Source organism: Pezoporus occidentalis, unplaced genomic scaffold, assembly GCF_034315485.1.
Source record: "Pezoporus occidentalis ecotype Australia unplaced genomic scaffold, CSIRO_AGI_Poc_V1 ctg15, whole genome shotgun sequence".
Classification (NCBI taxonomy): Eukaryota; Metazoa; Chordata; class Aves; order Psittaciformes; family Psittacidae; genus Pezoporus; species Pezoporus occidentalis.
In genome coordinates, this window is record NW_026913316.1 from 8,954,547 (window position 1) to 8,975,738 (window position 21,192).

General features: G+C 41.6%; 1 protein-coding gene across 1 annotated transcript in view; it reads right to left on the reverse strand.

Annotated features, from left to right (window-relative positions):
- Positions 1 to 20,855, reverse strand: part of EPB41L4B (erythrocyte membrane protein band 4.1 like 4B) — an 84,286-nt gene extending 63,431 nt beyond the window's left edge. Inside the window, exon 1 of the mRNA XM_062610967.1 lies at positions 20,464 to 20,855. Coding sequence (XP_062466951.1) covers positions 20,464 to 20,745 — 282 coding nt within the window. The 5' untranslated portion in view covers positions 20,746 to 20,855. The remainder of the gene's footprint in view (positions 1 to 20,463) is intronic.
- Positions 20,856 to 21,192: the final 337 nt, after the last annotated feature.

Here is a 21,192-nt window from a genome sequence, read left to right on the forward strand (position 1 = left end):
CAAAGTCACATTCTTTACTGCCTTTGCCCTTCCTCTCACTTTTACTGCTCTTTTATTCATGTGACATTTTAAATAAACACAAGGTTCCCAACCTTTACACCACACCTTCCACAGCAGAGGCTCATTAGTTTCCAGAAACTTTTTGTCAACCCCAATTATAAAAACTAATGTTTTAATGTAAAATATAAGAAAAAATCCATCACTAGAAAATGCAAGCATGACAGTTCAAATTATATAAAGAAAAGATCTTCCAGCTGGCTGTTAACAGAAGCTCCGTAATAAAGGCAATCAGAAATTACCTGTCTACTGCTTGACCATAGGAGATATTTATACTAATGACAGCAGTCAAGTTTTCCCCTAGCAAAGAACCTTTTTATTTCAGGAATGTAAATCTAGCTTTGACCACAAACCTTTTCTGTCTTGCTCCACTTCTCTCCCCAAATTGAACAAGTACATCCTCTACACTGGAATAACAAAGGCACCATTCCCCCCCCCCCCCCCCCCCTTATAAATAAACTCATCATTTAACTTCCCATGTTCAAGTTTGGTTTTACACCAATGACAGTTTTCACAACATTGTGCTAAGTACTTGTGCCAGTTTATTTATGGACTGACTTAGAAGGAAGTTTTTAGCACTCTGTAGATCTTTAGGTCCCAGAGCTGCAGTTGGAATTTCCTTTGCACAAAGCAAATACAGAATGCACCAACATACAATTAAGTTAGGAAGTCAGGAACCAGTCACTAAAAATTCATGTGAAGAGTACGACAGCTTCAGGAAGAGAATGTAGATAACAAAATCAGTTAAGAGTCATGTGTTTGGCTTGTCATCAAAGCCCATCCCCAAATGAGTCATGGCAACTCAAAACAGAGATCATTTGATAGTCACAAAGCATACATAATGAAGTTTTATCGAAAAACAGGTAGCTGTACTTTAGCATTATTAGAGCAAAACCACCAAGGTACTGCATTCTGTGAGTGTAAGATCACTGAGGAATGCAGTAGATCTTATTCAAGAATACCAAGTGGTTATGTATTTAAAAAAGCCTTTCCCGACTCACATAATCTCATATTTGCACCTATTCTATGCAAGTTAGCAAACACTTTCAAATTCTTAAGGGTGTCAACACTGGGCAACCTCAGGTTGATTTCATTTTTCTCCTAAAAGCATGCAGCAAATTGAAGACATGTTTTTCTGTCAAGACTGCTGCATGAGCATACAAATTCAATGTGTCAAAAAGAATGACTACTATGGCGAGTTGCATGGTTTGTAACATTTTTTCTTACTATTACAAACAAATTACGACAAATTACACAGGCTTGGAGCAGAGTTAATGCAATCTCTGCCTTTAAGACAAATACATGAGTTCATCTTTGTTTAGAAAAATGCACATCGAATGGCTTGATATAAGCTGTTCATTTTCTAACTTCAGTGTTTTGCCATTAATTTTTTCATGTGTTAATGCTTAACATTCCATTTAACTAAATCCAAGTTATCACTAAGGTCGTAAAACCCAGTTTAACCCACCTTTTGACTTATTTTGTCACCAAGCTTCAACACATGGTCTTACTCACTAGAAGGCTGAAGCAGAACAACTTGTCAGATCTTTTCCCCCAGGTTGAACAAACTGTACACCAAAGTGCCAAACTCCAGAGCATCATAAAGATCTCTACTAGTTGACTGTCTGAGTAATACTTTATTTGCTAGGTCTTCACAGAAGCCAGTTTACAACATTTCTCCTCATCTAATAAAAACAAATACAATAGTCCTACTTCGCTTAAAGTATTGTCTAAAATCACATTAGCAGTCTGAGGTTGGCAGCATCATTCTCCTGTCTTTGTTCTTAAAAGACACTTTATAGATGATAGTCATAAGGTATGCCTTCCCCAGAAATGAAATTTCCTCCACAGAAATGAGATTTTCTCCATGGGTTTAGCTTTTGAAAGGTCCACATTCATCAAAACCAAGATCCAAGATAAAGTTAAGGCATAAGTGGTAAACACTTCTTCAACACCCTGTCAGCAAGTATCAAAAACATGCTTCATATCATAAAAAACACAAATTTTAGTCTTGAAATTTTCCTAACAAAAGATGTAGTTCAAACCAAAAATATCAAGAGTACGTTTCTGGAGATGGGGCAAGGTAACTACTGTTTGACTGACTCATTCCCCATGGTACTTATGCAAGTATACATTTAATCCACCAGGCTGGAAAGCAATATGCTATGGGCATGGCACATAGATTATTTTAAGTTCAGAGAATGAAACTCAAAGCGCACAGAACCGGTGTGAGCAGGACAATTATTAGGGAAGACAGCTTAGCTCTGTTAAGAGGCACATTAAGACAAAAAAAAAAAAAAAAAATCCAGCTACCACACCACATTGATGTACAGTCTTGAATATATTGGCCAATGCAGTTGAACCTGATGGGAACAGATTATCACAGTAAAATAGCCGTCTCCTGTGTCAGCAGCATGAAATCCGGAGAAAGCTGCAGTGATCACCTGGCAGATTCTCAGAGGTATGCATATCAAAAGAGTAGAACATCCACAGCTTTTAAACATTGCCCAGGAGCATGCAGAAGAAGAACAAACTAGAGGTGACACCAAGACAAATAAAAAGCAGATACCCGTCCCCCATCTTTATCAGCGAGGGAAAATAATACTTTCCAAGTAGACCAGCCTGAAAAGCAGCTCTATTTAAATGGCATCTTTGAAAGAACACAATCTGAACTCCTTCTTTTGAGCATATTCTCTAGGTTTCATTCAGTCTGTTACCTACGTACAAATCCACTTACAATTCAGGTTACACATCCCATGCTGATAATCAACTTAAGACTCAAATGACAGCTGAAATCTTGATCATAATTTACTGTGACAACCCATGCCAAAAGTATCAAAAATAGGAAAGGGTCTAGTCTGAATGAGATACCAGCTTGACTCTGAAGGATGATCAGCTTAGAGACAGAAGGAGAGAAGGAATATAAGAAAGGAAGAGGTGGGTTTTCCTCTCCTTGCCTTCCTTAACATAAGGTTCAATTAACCATATTCAATGCCACAGCACTACAAGAACGGCACATTTCTGACCAAGACCATCCTTGAGAAAGCATGTAAAGTTGGTAAATTAAAATACTGGAAGCAACACTAATTTTACTGTTTTCTACTCTGTGGCTTGTTACCCAATCCAGGAAGTACCAGTAAAGCTTTTACACTTGGCACCTAGCACACCCAACTCAAGGCAACAGAGTTTCATATTTAAATGCAGAAGCTTAAAAGCAGCATCAGCAATAAGTAGAGAAAGCTTTTCTTTCTAGAGGAAAAGCAGCCCAGCTATAGGGTTTTAGCAACTCTTTAGGGCCAATACAGCTTGATCAAAACCAAGTACATTGAGACTGAGATAAATCCTTCTTATAATTAGACACATGGTTATTGCAAACCACATACAAGCTTATATAGGTGTACACATATATATAAACAAAGTTTTAAACACAAAAATAACACAGTAGACTGATTTGTCATCTCTATCACAGCTGCAGATAGCCCTCATGCTGCTAGTTTATCTCAACTACATACTCTGAAGACAGCAGTTAGAGCGAAACCGATTTGACAGAAATCTGCCAATTCTCAAATACACACTTCACTGAGGCTGGCAAAGTTGTAAATGAAGTATACAAAAGCATTTTAGGTGATGCAGAAGATACGAGTACTGCACTTAAATTTTGCCTATTTTTATTTATTGTACACTGACAGAATGACCTAGTAATTCATTTATTTAGACAAGTCACGAACTATATAAATTCACATGAGGACTTGGTTTCCTTCCCCTCTCAGAATCAGCAGAAATGTTTAAAAAGAGTCTCAGGTGATCAGAGGGCTTAACCGCACTAATTTGGAATTGCCTCCCCACCCTCCACCCTGCTAACCTAAAGCACTTGGGCTGGGGAATATAAAATCAAATTTTATCTACTGGTTTGAAAAGTTTATGACAAATGTTTTTCTGTGATTACAAGTGTGTCACAAGTCACTCATATATATCTAGAATACCTATAATCTGTCTAGATTAGCTGTAGCCCAGACAGAAATGTATTTTAGTAAATTATCAGCTTTGTCTATATTTTAGCACTGTTCTTAGCCAAATTCACAGCCAGCTTCATGCAAAAAGCTGTAAATTTTTAATTTAGGCTTATTGGGTGTTCCACAAGGAAAGCTCATCTTTTCCACCCTACAAGGTTATCACAAGACAATCATCTCAATCCAATAAAGAATGTCAAAGCAAAAGGAACTTTGTACTGTAACACTGCAATACCCTTAGTCAACTTCCAGTATTTGTGCAAGGTGAAATTGCGCTTCCAGAACAAAGTCCAGATAAAAAGACACTACAGCTAAACTAATTTCCTCAATCTCACGCAGTCAAAAGGCTTTGCATCTACAGACTATGTGTTATGTTTCTGTAGTTTATCAACTCGATTTTTGTTGCAGACAGGGTTTCATATCCCATTTTGGCCAGTATAAAACTCAGTTTGCTGCAGAAGTACATTTGTGGTAGCTTCTGGGGGTCTTCCAGACAAAAATCCCTACAGAGGAATTCTGTGAATGCAGAAAGAGCAGTCCAGAATCATACCAAGAAGCCTCCTAGGGCAAGCAACTGCTGCTCCCAGCTTCTCACAGAACCACAGCAAATGCTCCACTCCCACGACATCTGCCATACTACAGGCATAGAGTGCCTGTAAACTGAAACAGCGAGCTCATGGCAACACAAGTGCAAAGGATTTGGTGACTCTGCTGGTGAAGCACGCTAGAAGAGTGGACTCTTCCTTAATAGGGTGGAAGCCCAAACAGGCAATCTTACTGCAGGACTTTAATAGATCAGTACCCTCTAAAAACCTCCAGTTCCCATGACTCAGCTAGAGATCACCATTTCCTCCACAACACAAAACATACACTTTTATCTTGGTCATTGCACTGCAGAATTTCAAGGTTAAAACTCACATCTGGTTACTCAACAGACAGGCTGAGATACAGGCGCACACACAGCCTTCTGTCACTTTAGTCACAAAGCAGGACAGCTAAAGGCAATAATATCTTAGGCAATCTCCAGTAATCTTTTTGCAGCAGTTTATCAAAGCTTCAAGTCTTTCTGTCCAGATGGGGATTACATTGTCACCTTACTACCCAGACAGTATAACACCTTCAAAGATGCTTTGGGAGCATCAGAAGAGGAGCAGCAAATGCCTTCAGCTTAAAATAAGTAAATAATAATAAACAAAAATTAAGCAAATCTTGAAGTGGAAACCTTCACCCATGAACCCTAAAACTAGCACCTCTGAGCAACCTGGTCATGATGCATTCACCCTTTAGCTTCCCAGACCAGGACCCCAAGCTATCTCACTCACCCTGCAGCTGCAGTGCAACATCCCTGACTGAAAATGGATGCAGGCATGCATGTACACAAAGAAGCACCAGATGGACTGGGAACTCTGTTTTCTCAAGCATTTTGAAAATTGGATTTATTCCACAAGCCATCAGAAGAACACAACTAGCTGGTAAAAAGAAAGAAAATCCTGAAGCAAAACCATAAACTGTTTTTCTCTGTCCCCACCCCCCCTCTCCCCCCCCCCAAAAAAAGGAGAAAAAATAAAAGGCATGTTAATTCAAATGTTTAAAATAGTTGTCATTTTAGTTGAAACCTGTCTTTCTATTGTAACTTGTGGATTTGGAGCTGAAAGCATATTTTCCACTGAAACTCTTTCAACATTATTCAGAACTGTCCATTTGTGCTTACAACATAAATAATCTTCCACCTGCTTCTTAAAAATGTTAGTTTAGATCATGTTCCTAAATAAAGTTTCTTTCCATAAAAGTGATAATTTAAAGCTTGTAAAGCTTGTGAAGTTAATTTGGAAAAGACATCACGAAGTCAAACTCATCTACAGTCTCTCACTCAGAAACAAATAAATAAAACTGCGAGTTACAAGCATCAATTCAATTTATATCTTTCAATTTTACTCACAATCAAGAATTACTGGATTTGTACTAGCAGTAAGACTCAATTCTTAGAATATCTACAAATAAGGATTTACAATTAAACCACTTGAATTTTATGGATCCCTGACAGGCTAGGAATCCAAACTCTGCTCAATGCAATGTGATTTCCACTCAACAGCATAGATTTTCACCTCGCTTGCAAACAGCCTCAAAGGAAAAAGGAGCGTAGAAATACTTCTTCACAGGACACTCACATCAAGTACTGGCCATAAGAAGAACTTTTCAGTCCTGGTTCTATTTGAATCCCCACAGATGAAACCTAGATAAAGGTGCCCTTCTCTAAAATTCCTAGAATCTTTCTAATTTCAGTATCAGCTTTGTTGTTCTTATCAGTTCTGGCTCCCTGTTACATTACAAAAATAAACGAGAGATGGCTGGGTCTCGTCAGCAATGAATTAAAGAACAGCAGCATAATTTATATCACTCATCATGATTTCAAGAAAATGAAGTCTTCTAAACAAGTCTAACTTCTTGCTCCATAAGACTATGCTTTTATTTGATTGTGTAATAAGGCACCTTAGAATATGTTTCTGTACGATATCTGACTTTGGCACAGATGACCTCCTGCAGATCTAGTTTGAGCTACTTGCCACAATTTCTGCAACTGCTGCAACAACTAAGCATTTCCTCTCCACTTCAGACTAATCTGTCTGACTTCAGTGGGGCAGACAAGTAGCACTCACATGATCAAACCATAGAGCACAAGGTACATGAATCAAACCATTCCTAAAGTGATTATTTATACCCTCAAGGACCAACTCAACAATACATGGGCTTTTAAAGCACTTTCACTTTAAAGAGCACCCATGCCCTCCATCAGGTTTTTCCGTACTACTTATGCCATACCTTTAACATTTCTGACATGCAATGCTGCAAAAGCTTTTTTTTTTCTTTTTTTTACAGTGAAACATCCCTGGATCTGATCCCTGACCTGGCTTTCATCACAGTCCCACAAACAGCTGAAAGGGCAGGTATCTGCCTGCAGCTCCAGGACTGGAACAGGAAGCCAAAAATTCTCTGAACTCCTATTGATCATGAAATACCTGTACTCTCAAAACACAGGCTATGAGACAGTCCAACAAAAACAAGGACAAGTATTCCTAAAATAGACGTGTATCGTCCATAACAGGCAGATTTAAAAGAAAAAAGAAAAAAAATAGGAAGGGAAGGAAGGAAAGCAGCCACCAGCACTGTCAATGCAATCCTGAAGAGCTCTGCTCACAGTCACTCTTCTTTTTCCTGGGAGGGAACTACTAAGATCTCCCCTGCTGAATGTCACAAATCTTGCACAGTAGCAGGAGACGATGCGTCTTGTTGGCTGCACATACCGATTTGCATCTCTTGGGGACAGAGAACTCCACCAATACACTGTAGCTGAATTCAGTGAAATCACAGGTCACACACAGAGGAACAAGTTCACTCAGACTCACCAGGCCCAAGACAGCGCCCTGGATTTCAGCGGCACTGTAAGAACTCTGGTGTAACAACAGAAAAACAGCTGACCGTGAGCTCCTGGTGTAATGCTACACCAAGAAAGTGAGCCATGAATACTTAACAAGAGGAAATCAAATAAAGGGCAATGCCATTTCATACAGCATTCAGCAAGCCACTATAACATTGCTGTGCACAGCTTAGTCTGCACATTACGCACAAAGTCAGAAGAAAAGCTACAAAGAATAGTTTTAGTCTGAAAAGCATCTGGAAATAAGTTTTGCTTTTATCTATTTAGACAATCAAAGATAAGACTAAGAGGTGGCTTGCATGTGAACTTCACATATCTTCATGTAGAGAATATTTTTTTCTCATAATCCCAGGACTTTTCATCACATGGCTGCTCAAGAACCACAACAAGGGATACCAGGAACCACAAAAATACCAGATACATTAAAACACCTGTTATCACTCTGAAGAGTCCACACAGAACCTGAACTGCTTTCACTAAAGACACTTAAAGGCAAACAAAATAAGATCCAAGGAAAGAACTGATGCTAAAAAGTGACAGGCTTAAAACATGTTCTGCAAGAAATTCTAGAGACTGACCAGGGAAGTAGGCCAGATTAAGTGTTTACAATGATCCTTTCTGACCTGAAACAAATATACAGTTCAGAACCTATTCACTTATAAACCAGCCATATGACTCTTTAAGAGTGATAGTCCACGTGGTATCTTGGGAGGATAGGCAGTTGACTTCCATTTATCATCATCATAACAGCCTTAACATGGAGATGTTAAAAGGAGGAACAAATGTGAACAGAGACAGCTGGAACCTCTGCTAGCTGTTTACCCAAAACAAATTTTCTTATACAGTAAATGCAGTAGCTTTATTGGAAGTAGTGAGGAAGCTCCCAGGACTTTGGGAAGGGAAGATACAAAGAGGTAACAATAGGCACATAAGAGATTTTCCGTAAATCCTTCACTTCATTCTAACAATTCTCTTTGAAAAATAACTGCATGTAAAAAAAAAAAAAAAACAACAGGAAGTCCTGTTAGCATGAATAAGTTTGTATTCATTTATTCAGACGATAGGAAAACTCACTCCTGCCCTACTCCAGCACAGAAGTACACAAAGAAAATCAAAAATCCTAGCTACCTCAAACATCAATTCTACTGCTGTCTGCCATAGGAACCAACAGCCTCACAAGAGCTTCCGAGATACAAAAGTCACTTTGAAGAACACTATAAATTCATTTAGTTCTGAAACCAAAGCTGCATGCTTGCCTCCTAGCACTAACTACGGTGCCTGTTTCTGCACTTATAACCTATCCTTTAGTGATGAAACCACTCCAAGTTTATTAGCACTGCAGGTTATGTCCCCATATAGGGCAGAAACAGAATTTTCCAGAGCACATATTTCCTCATCAACCCTCCACCCAGCCTCTCACTCCATGGTTTGTCTATCAAAGAGCTTACTTGTACTCCAGCTATACAGATTACCCAAGTTTGGAATTTCAGAGAACATACAAAGCAAACAAAGCAGGTGACAGTCTTGGAAGTAGACTAAGTGGTCACATCTTGCCTCTCTGGAACTGCACTGAACTCATATTTTGCCTTCAGGGACATTTTTTCAGCACCACAAACTTGCTGGATTGCACTGGATCAGACAAGTACCTGGCTGTTTGCTTCCAATGAGTGCTTTCACTTTATTGTACAAGACCACAGAAACATTCTCCATCTCACCTGTACCAGCTCTGCAATGCACAGACTACTGCACCACCTTAGGAAACTGCAAACTTTCTGTATCAGTTTGTAAGACTCACAAAAGGAAAACTGGGAGAAAAGCTTTCTTCCCAGAAATGTACTGGGACTTGGAGTCTGACCCAAAACTCCTGCAGGAAAGCAGGCAGCACTGCTCAGAGAGTTGCCCTCTGCAATGAGAGCTCCCAAGCCCAGGACTTTTCATGGGATCTATATTTAGTAGCTCCCACAAGTCATTTAGCACTGCCCTAGTCTTGACAGCCTTATCCTGTTAATGAGGTTAGTACATATGCAATAACGAGGAATTTGTACTCTTTAAATATTGCCCTACTTTCTTTGCAACCAAACCGCTCATTTGCCCTGTAGCTTGCCAAAACCAGCTTTTTTAAACACCCTGCTGAAGACTTTGATATTACTTTAAAACTGTATCTGCCTTAAATTAAGAAATAACTTTTAATTCCAGTAAACAGTAAGATGCCTTGGAAATCCTGAAAGCAGAAGCGAGTTCATTTTGAGGGCTATCCTTCAAGACAGAACTTGCACTTTCATCTGCCCACTTTCAACAGCTCCTGAAAGTCACAATGAAGCCATAGAGGTTCTTCAAACTATTTTCTCTTCCAGCACTGAGCTTACTGAAACAGCTGGGAAAGTTCTCCACTCCTAGAATTACACAAATGCCAAGAAACTGACAGCTGTAACAGAAAAATCTGCTTTCTGAAACAAACTTCTGATTAACAATATTTTGTATTTATGAAAGACCCCATCTTTTTGCTTTGGCAATTTTTCAGGTTATGATCACGCTGGAAATGTCATCAGATGATTCCTTTTCCTAATTTACAGACAAACACTCAAACTCATACTTTGTAAATTTCTCATGCATCAGAAAGCCTTTACTATCAGATAAATTTATAATGTGAATTGCATATCAACATAAACAGGAAAAATGCAATTGTTAACAATGCCAACAAAAGAAGGGATGGCTCTGAGAATTCAAGGGGAAAAAGAAGTGAAGGCAGACAGTAACCTCAGCTTACTTCCAATTCTAAATTTAAGACTACTATACAAGTATTTGTTGTGCAGATTATTTCTTCATAGACTGACCTCCTAAAATATTTTAAGTACCTTTCATGAACTACCAAAATCTATCAGTTAAAAAAAAGTTTCCCCTCCAAGTGCCTACTGTTTACAACAAACAGTTTGAGTACTGTGGGAAGTGTTTTGATGGTCCAAAGGCTCCCCTATTTTCACACCTGAAAACAAGGGTTTCCTTCCCTATTTTACAAGTTTTGCAACAGTTCATCATCCAATAGACAAAGCCAACTGTAAGATATCATCTTAGGAGAGGAGGGAAGTGAAGGGAGACAGAGCAGACATACAGGCAGATGACAGGTTTAGCAATGAGCTTAGAGGAAAGAGAAAAGGAAAAGTGCTACAGTCAACATTTAATGGCTTCACTGGCCTCTGTAAAAGGAATCGGCAATCTCTGCTGTCTTAGTAAGCAGTAAAGAAAACTCATCAAAATTAACATCTTCTAATTAACTGGAAGTCAAGAGCAGAACTCCAACACGCTGCTGAGAGCTGTGCACAAAATGAATTTTGCAAGGCTGACCCTGAGCACACGCAGAGTAAACCCTACAGCTACACGTTCCCAACCACAGCTCACAGTGTGGCCTTGGCAGATGAGACTCAGGCTCAGGAGCTGTCATGGAGCAGGCCTGGGAACACTCCTCCTCAGGGAAAGGGCATTTTGGTAACAAAGAGGAAAGCATCCTGCCACCCTCTCTTCATTGCTGAACAGCAGGGAAAGAAAAAAATCTAACTCAAGCCCAATACATGAATTAGAAAGAAGAGGGAGGAGAAGAAACAAAGTCTTTCCACTGCTGCTTTATAAAACCAGCTCTTTCCTCCACAGAGCTATAACACGATGCTTTAATTCACATAGGTATACATCTGCATCCAAAGATCACAACATGAGAGAAAGTAAGTGGATACTGCCCACTGGTCTTTGCACTTCCAGGGTGTTGTCTATGATATGACCTATTTTGAAGAATAACACTGCTCTTCACTTATCTGCTTAATTCAAACAGATAACAGACTCATCATTCATCATCTCTCAAAGCAAAGCACTCATGGAAGGTTCAGAAAGAATTTCTACTCAGTAAGTAGCCTGAATATAAAACCTACATACTGAGGATTTGCATCTTTGCTGAATAGTGATCTTTGTTGCAACACAACGATTGCACAGAGTACTGGTGTTTTCAGATCTGCTTATAAAAACTGAAGTTTTGGGGTTTGGTCTTTTTACATAAATGTAAGCCCTCAATTTTAAATCATACCATATCACAGCTCTGGGAACCACTAACAAGGTATGAAAGAGATTTATTTAAATGACAGCCGCAATCAATTCTGGATGGGAGCAAGGGAGAAGGAAAAACTTAATAGAACTGCTCTTTGTTTCTGAAAATGAGGAAAACCTTCACTTGCACAAAGCAGGTAACATCAGAACATTCAGCAATTTCATTCAACACTAACAAAAAAGATGTGATGCAGTTAGAGTGTTTATTTTCTCCATCAATGAGGATTTGTTCACACCCTAGAATAATGCTAAAGCTTAACACAGCCAACTGAAATTCCTTATCATCTAACTTACAAGACCTCACCTAGTGAAACATACACAGTAAGAAACTCTGAACATAAAAATGGGAAGTGATTTTCTTGCTTAGTCTCAATTTAGGCAGAAAAATAAATTGGAGTTTTCCCAGCCAAGACTGCTAAGCTACAAAATTCCTCTCAAGTCTACATTTATGTATATATATGTGTATATATATATATATATATATATATATATATATAAACACCAACAAAAACAACACATAAGATCAATTACTAGTACTACAAAGAACTACTGTGAAAAGCATTATCTTCAATCAGCCACAACACAATTCATCCTTGGATAAGTTATTCCATGAAGTAATGTTGCAGTCTACAATAATTTAATTACAGGTTACAATCCCTAAGTTATAGCACCATGCTTTTCTAATCATATATTTGATACTAGTATGTTCATATGAGTTCTTCTACAGAAAAGACCCATACTCTGTAAATATTTGTGTAGAGTTACTTGTATTTCACAAACATTTAATTGAATCTATTAGGATTTCCAGTCACTATTATATAAACTGTACCACAGCTATTAAAATAATGACATACAGTAGCATCTCAATTCAATGTGCTTATCAGTACTAAAAAAAGACAGCATTTGGTCTTTTGTTTGAATAAACTAACTGTGGTTCCATAACAACAAGGAAGGGAAATCACCTGAATCTGTACAAACCAAAACCAGATAATATAAATTAATCCTTAATATTTTTTCATGCTTCATAGCTGGAGTCTGACTCTGGAACTTCAACAACTATTTCAAAATAATCTCACTGCTGTATAGCTAATGGTCTGGGACATATTTAAATTGATGCATAGAAATAAATGGAAATAGCAAGTCAAATGAAGAGCAGATGGTCATTCTAAACACTTCAATACCCTCCAAACCTTATATTTCTAATGCGGAAAGAAAAGAACATCTAATAAAAGAATAAAAGAACCACAGTCTACATTGGAAAACAAATACTAAAAAACCCCATGTGTTTCTTAAGTGACTTAAAATACTAACCCAGCAACACTGTACGTACAGTTAACAGCTGTCAACTTCATCCTTCTACAAAAAATAAAGAAATTATTTGTACTTATATTTTACTTTGCAAAGGGTCTACGAATTCAACTTCTTCTCCCAACTTCCTTTCCACACCATCTGAGTTTTCAGGTCCAGTTTTGTTGTCTCATATGAGAACATCCAATTTTAAAGCGAGGAGGTTTAACCTTTAACTGAATTTTTCCACCAATCGTTACCAACGTTCCCCGAATATCTGCCCTACAACTGGGAATGGTCAGGACAACTGGTCACCTGCATCACCTGTGCCCTGACACAGGGCACTCGGCTAGTTAAGCTCACTAAATGAGCTGCTGAACTAGCCATAGACCCCTGGCCACAGCTGGGAAATTTAACCGAATGGGGAAGGAACAGGACTTCAGAGAACCACAGAAATTACCTAAACTGATAGGACAGAATGGGACAGAGAACTATGCTTGAGGCCCAATCCAGAAGAAAGCAGACCTCTAGTGCTCTTTGAAGTGTCTCCCAGAAGAGATCCTCCATGGTGAACTGCTTCACAGCTTATGTAGCTGCTCCTGGTAGGCAAAGAAAACTGCTTTTATAGATTGGGAAAAACAGAGCAGGGTAAAATAACCCCACAAAACTAAAAGAAATCTATTCTTATTTATATATATATAATAATAATAGTAACCCAATTCAGTAGGTATCATGCTAGTAATACAGACCATACCCACACACAGAAAAATTATAGAAAATTGCTTAGGGAGAAGAATGCAAAGGAGAAGGGTAAGTGGAAATGGTTGGGAATTTAAAAACCTGAAGCCCTGAACTGGGAAATGGGCCTATGCTTGGAGGAGAGACACTAAATGAACCCAGACTCTTGGAGAAAGTTACAGGAAAAAAAGATATTTAAAGAGGCGCCTCAAGTAGAAGCACAAGGAAGCACATGAAGAAAAGGATGCAGAGAGAAGCAAGAGTAGAGACATCTGTCTCCTCATAATTTCAGAAAGGAGGGACAGACAATATACCTCCAAAAATACTAGTCCTCTGTTCGCTCTTCTATACGGGCTGCATTTCCAAAATCTCTTTGCTCCTATTTCCCATCTTATAGGATCTTTTTACATACCCATTTTTCTTCCTTTTCAGGACCACTATTATGAGCCTGAAACTACAGTTTTGCTGTAGAACACAACCACTGGGAAAAAAAAAACAAAAAACAAAACCCAACATAATAGGTGTTCACTGTTGATTAAAAAAAAATAAAAAATAAAAAGCTATTTTCTAGCTATTCTGAAAGTTTCTTTCTTATAGAGCATCTCCATTCAAATCCATGGTGGTCTTCAGAGTTTCCCCAGCATTTATAATCTCATAGTTACACCTACTGCAAACAGCTGCTACCAAACTGCATTTCTGTGCTGACAATAAGAGGCCCAGACACACTGAGGCTGCACATGATACTTTCCTAAGCATAGCTGTATTCTAGTCCATTGTAAAAAGGCTTCCAAAAGAATGCATCCAACAACCTTACCTTCTCATCTCTTCAGACACATAAGTTCTCCATCAGAGAATTAGAGCCAGGTGCTGATACTTTTATCTTTGCTGTATACTACAGCCATCATTGGCTTTCTCCCCCTCACTGGTTGTCAACTCTCTGTAGCAGCAGTCCTAGTCCTGTTACCCTGTCAATCTGTATATTGCACTAAGAAATGGTTTTGGTTTCCATAAATAACTAATGGAACTAATATATGCCAAAATAAAACACTGTCCATTGTCTCCCTCTTGTACAACGTAGTGTTGAAATGTCTTTTATCTGCTGTAGATTTATTTGGGATGTTTCGTGAGTACATGAAGGGACTAAAATTCCCTCTTCTCTCTTAGGAACCTAGCACTACATTTCTGAAGCACAGGTGGGGTCACATGTGCATACCCCATCTCATTCCTATTTCTCTGGGGCTGTGTATGTCCCTGATTCTATATGTGATTCTACTATGAATACTCTTCATAGCAATGCATCAATGTACATGGATAACATAATTAAAGGCTACTGCCAGAAGACAAGACATTTGAGTTGTAGCTTCAGTTACTTGATCTGAGCTGCAAGGTAATGAAAAAGCATTTCAACATGAGCTGCAGAAGCAAAAATACCCAACCCCTTCTAAAAATGGAGCTTGATCTGTTATGAAGCAGACTACAGGTGCTAGTGCCCACAGGACTTCACTGGCATAAGAGGCATTTCCATTGCTGCAAATATGCTTTTAACGCTTTCCAGCAAGAACTCTAATTTTATGTTGTTGAAAGGTAGTTTCTGCAAAAACAAGGCATATTATCAATTTTGTAAGTGACAAAAGCTTTAAAAATTAATAAAAAGTCTTGTTCTCCATCTCATGGAATTTATCTATCTGGGTGGAAGGTAACTTCTCAATTAGGAGGCTCCAGAGAATTACTTGAATCCAAGTGTCTACATATGTATTAGTGCATTTCTCTAGAGCTAATATTCCTGAAATGCTATTAGGAAGTCATGTGTGATGTAAAAGAGAGAAAAAAATGAGTTGTACTTCTCTCCCAATATTTATAACTTTATCAAATAAAATACATTAACCAATAATTGTAAGATGGAGATGACTACTCAAGAGTTAATTTTTCATTTACCTTTGATGTAAGCATAGAAGCCAGATAACAATTTTTTTTTTTATTTTCATGTTACTCCAACGAGAGAAAAATACAACAAAAAGAAGACCAGAGAGAAAAGAGTAGGGAAGAATATTTACTATCCCTATCCTGAAGGGTTTCCATAGCAGCTGAAACAATTATTAAAAAAAAATACACCAAAAGGAAGGCAAAGAAATAGCACAAAAGCTATCCATCTGAAAACAATTCATAGATTTGAACAGTTATAGTTTACTTGTTCATTAGTTTAATCATTAAACATCACTCTTTGAATACATCACACAGGTCTTTGCAATGACATTCATAATAGCACAGAAATTTATCAGAGCAAGGAGATTTTTAGAAAAGAGTATTTATAACAAGCAACACATTGACTGCTGTAGCTTCATGTCACAGAAACTGTAAGGTAATCTGTATTTGCTTCGCAGGATGAGGATTTCCCAATAGAGTAAGCTTACCATTGCTCCTTTTTATCCCACTTACATTACACAAACCCAGGAACACCTTACCTGTGTTCATTCCCCTCCTGCCTTCCCCCACCTTAGCACAGAATACTGTTTTCAGTGGCATTAAGAAAAGGGACATTAATTCCTGCTGTTCTGGATACTCCCACTAAATAGCCATCTTTCATATCCTCCCTTTAAGCTTTCATAAGATGCACTGAATTAAAAATCAGAGACTCCAGTTTTAGAAATGCCAACAACCATGTCTGAAAGTCAACAAAGATTTGACTTTTGGGCCTCATCTGAAAGCCATCTATAGTCTGTTCCATTTACGTATTAAGTAGCAAGCATCATCATCGCTTCGTAAATGTCAATGATCTTTCCCTGCATTCTTTATGTAAGAAGACAGCATCGCCCATAACCAGTTTGTCTTTCATTAAAGTTATGAATCCTCCAGAAAACAGAGGCAGCATCACTTTGACAGCAGTGAGCAAGTGGCCTTCCATCTACCTACAGCTGAGTTACAAACCCTAAACAAGTAACAGCCTCCTATGTAAGTGAAGATGCAACATAAAAGATACTGAATAGGTTCTCAGTGGTAAAAAGACATACATGGCATATCTGTGTGAGAAGGAGGAAAGGATGGCTTGCAATGCAAGTATTCTTCTCCTTGCATCAATTTTTATAACCAGATTTTAAATGTGCAGACATGTGACATCACGTCAAGAGGAAGTAATGGCACCATTTATGCTCCCCTTCCCATGGGAAATCACCCCACAGCAACAGAACCGGTCAACTGCCACTCACTCCTACACAACAGATCCAACCTTAATAGCATCTCACATTCAGTAACAGGGCCCTGAGGAGCTCATGGGTTTAAAAAGCCATCCAGTGCATTATCCCTTTTAGAAAGGATACTTTCAAAGTACACAATTCTTGCCTTACGACTGAACAAAAAAAGCATCAGTCATTAAGCAATCCTTGAAATTTCATGCGAGAAGCTGAGTATAGAAACCACTGTCCACGGGTATCTACAGTGCTCAGAATAATTTTATGCTGACATTTGTAAAGGGACAGCTGGATGGAAAACAAGTTTAGGGAAACCAGAGTACACCTACAAGTGAAAGCTCTGCAGGACAGCAGGCTAGCAGATGGGGTAGTCTGGGGGCAGAGGACGTACAGTAAAACGAATGAAGTACATATCCCCAGAAGGAAGTGGGCATGGAAAGGCAAATAGAGAAGAAAGGTGACAGTGGTCACGATCTTGCTATGCAGGCTAAGGAAGAACAAGCTAAGGAAGGATTCCTTAGAAGGGAAGATAGATTAGAAGGGTAGATCTTTATTTCTGTTATCAGCATGAGCAGACAAGAGCATACTAGATGTGCAGTTTCCAATACAGACACTATCTCACAAATGAAAATGTTAGCCCCAAACACAGTTACCAACTTACTGATGTAGGATTTATTTTTCCAACGCCACCATCAGCCCCCACATATAAGAAAACACTGTGGCAGAGCATGCTACATTTAACCTGGGCAAAAGTTCCAAGAATTTAGCTTTACTTGAATGCTTAAAAAACAAAACAGGACAACAAAAACATCTAAAACGTGGTTTTTTTTCCTACACATTTTTCCATCAGTCCCATCTTTTCTGTCACTCTTCCAAACAAACAGACCCTGTAGTCTTTGAAATCTAATAACCTTTTCAATGACTACTAAATGAAGTGCTAGATAGCAGCCTAAAAAGTTGCAGTTTCAAGAGTATCATGTCCTAGTATCATCAAGTTCCTTTTTCCACTGGTAAGACAACCTGGATGTAATGTTAGTGGGTAGTAAAAAGAGCACATTTTACAGATGCCAGTATCTCCTGAAAAGTGCCTGCACACACAATCAGCAGCACAGTAAAGTCCTCTGCAATTATCTCCATACTTTACTTCATGGGTAGACTGCTCACTGCTGATGAAGCTCACATTCCCTCCCTTTCCGTAAGATTTGAGCTGAAACGGAGAGAAACCATCATACACTATTTATTTTTTAATGGAAAAGATGCTACTTGATTCATTCAGCTTAACTGGTCCTGTAACACCACTTCAGAGCATTTGAAGCACGTTCTGTTCCAGGCCATAAAATCTAGAGCTGCAAAGCTCAGAGAAACTTTACTGATGAACTGCTATAAATGGTGCAACGCCTCTTTCAGTTTTTCTGACTCTCAGTGTGGGTGTTACTTTCTGTGAAAGAAAGGGAAAAAGCATGAAGAACAGATATGTAATTCAACAGAACAGTATTTAATCCTGAAAATATTAACAGCTATTACATGCTACAGAGCCCTCCACCAGTCTAGATATTTCAGTGGAAAAAAAAAATACCAACTTCTTACCCCATCTTCAGACAAATGAACTACAGCCATCACATGTGCAGCTAACACTCTGCAAACACTGGCAGCTTAGGCTTCATTTGGAGGTCAAATTCAAGGAAGACCAAGCAGATGCTCTCATCTACTTTCAACCCTCAAGGACTACAAAGACTGCCATCACCTCATTTTCTGGTGCTTCAGAACCACAGATCATCTTAAACAGGCTCTACAGCAAAAGCTGAACTCTTGATAAATAAGAAGGAGCATAACCTCAAGCAAAATATTTACTGAACTTACCTACAAAGACTTCTATAAGCAAATCCTTAGCATGCTGATAACATCCATCATGTCATTTTAAGAAAATTATTTGTGCCAGGATGTTAGAAGGGCTGCAGCAAGTTACGAAGGAGATGTGATGAGAGGAAACATACTAGCATCTCCAGTATCTGTAAATGCACAGTCTAGTCTGTAAGGTAAGAGAGGCCAGATAATTCTACAGCAAGCATCTCTAGATGGCTCTATTGACATACTTCTACATTCACTTGTAAGAGTCTTACTCCATCTTTTCAGTTTCTTTTAAACAGAAATCACAGGGTTGACAAATCCCGTTTTAGTGAAATGATGCCAATATACACAATTATTAATATGAAATGCACCTAACAAGATTCAAAAAGTGCTATAACAAAAACAGCTATCTCCTTTACACTACTGGAGAATAAATTAACTTGGAATTCATTAGACTGTGATGCTCATTATTAGTAAGTTTCTCCACCTGTTTTTGCAGACCAGCCTTAATGGCTGGTGATTATTTGGGTTGGAATGGAAAGAAGATTACGCGTTTTTCAATTATGATAAACTTCCATCCTATTTCACGGGAAGCGTGGTTTTCAAGAGGGAGTGGAAGAGTCAGAAAGAAAGGACGCGTATCAAGTATTTAGAAGCTGTGGCGAATGAATGTCTGGCACAACGCAAACACTTGCATATTAGTAATATACACCGTGCAACTTCCTGTGAGAGAGACAAGAGGATACACAACGGGCTCCGGGGATGCCAACACACCTACAAATGCGGCCCAAGTTCACCAAGCAGGCCGGCACCGGCCCTTCCTCATTCCTCCAGCAGGGCAGCAGGAGGGGGAAAAGTTCAGCACCGGCACCATTCGCTCACCCGCCCGGACCGCGGACCCGGCCCCCCGCCGCCGCAGGCGCTGACGGCCCGGCCGCCCCAGAGCAGCAGGGGTTACCCGGGACCGCGGCGCTGCACTCGTGCGGCCCTCCTCTCACGGGGCGGACACCTGCCCGGGACAGGGGCAGCACCCCGGGCACCCCGCAGCCCGATGGCAGTGCGGCTCTTCCCCGCAGCCCCCCCGGCCAGCCCCACTCTCTTCCCACCGGCAGAGGGGCTGGAGAGAAAGAAGAGACGAAGAGGCGGCGCCCCGGCCGCCCCCTGCCGCGGTGGGCTCAGCGCGGTCTCGCCTCACAGCTGGCCTCGCCCCGCTGCGCTCTCCCCGCCGGCGCCACAAGTGCTGCGGGGCTGGGGCCGCCACAGCCGGCTGCGGAAGCTAAAGGCACCGCTCCTTCTCAGTACCCGTCCCCGGCACCCCCAAAGGCCGGCGGTGCCGCCGAGCGGGATATGCGGGCAATCCCCTCTCCCCCAGTCAGGGACGCACACAGGTAGCTCCCGCACCACAGGGGCGATCCCTCCCGGAGCGGCACCGCTGAAGGCATCGCCGCAGGGGGCTGTTTACTGGCTGCGGAGGGGGAGGAGAGCAGGTGCCCACCTCCACGCTCGCTCTGGGGAAAAGGAAGAGGGAGGCAGGCGGCTTTAGCCGGCAGGAAGGGGGGGCGAGCAGAGCGGCGGTCATGGCGGGGAGGCTAGGCGCGCACCTGGGAGCAGGTGCAGACAGGCGGGCCAGGACGCCCGCGGAGGAGAAGAAGAAACTAGCGAGGCTTCCCCGGAGAACGGCGCATGTTGTGCAGCCGGCGGGGGGCACTCGCAGGTGCCTGTCACCAGGAAGGGGGGGGACGATGCGGAGGAGGGGAGAGGGGAGATGCAAGCGCCGTTCCGCAAGCTGGGGAGGAGAGCGCACGTTACTCACCGGCAGCTCCACGCTGACTTCGGTCCCGTCCAGGAGAAGGACGCGGCACTGCAGCACCAGCTTATTGCCGCCGGCCGCTGGGATGTGGACGGGGGCTCCGGCGCTGTGCGCGACCCCTCCGGGGTGCGGCGAGGAGGGGAAGCCTCCCGAGCCGACGGCGGCTGCTCCCCGCAGCCCCCCGTCCCGCTCGTCCCCCTCGCCGCCGAGCCCTCCGCGCCCGGCTCCTCGCCCGTAGCGCTGCATCGACCGCCGGCCAAAGGTCCTGCGCAGGAACCGCAGCATCCTGGGGGCGCCCTGCCCGGCCGCTCACACCCCCGAGCCCGCAGCTCCGCGCCCGGCCCGCGGCGCCTCCCAGGGCAACGCAGCAGCGCCGCCCGCCGGGAGCCAGCCCGCGCCGCCCGCCGGCCGCCCCGCCCTCTGCAGCGCCGCCCGCCACCGGCACGGCAGGGCGGGACGCGCTGCGGCCCCTCCTGCCGCCGCTGAGGTGGGGAACCCGAGCGGCGGGCAGGGGGAGCTACTGAGGCGGCAGCCGGGAGCCCACCTGTAGTGGTAGTGGTAGGGGTGGCGGTGGGGCGGCCGGGGCGCTCGCTCTTGACTCGCCAGGTCCCGGCGCCTCTGACCCGCTCGCAGCCGGCCGCAGCACCGCAGCGCAGAGAGAGCAGTGCCGAGGCGCGCCGCTCCTCCAGCAACTGCCCCGGCGGTGCGGTGGTCGGAACGATCACGCTGGCT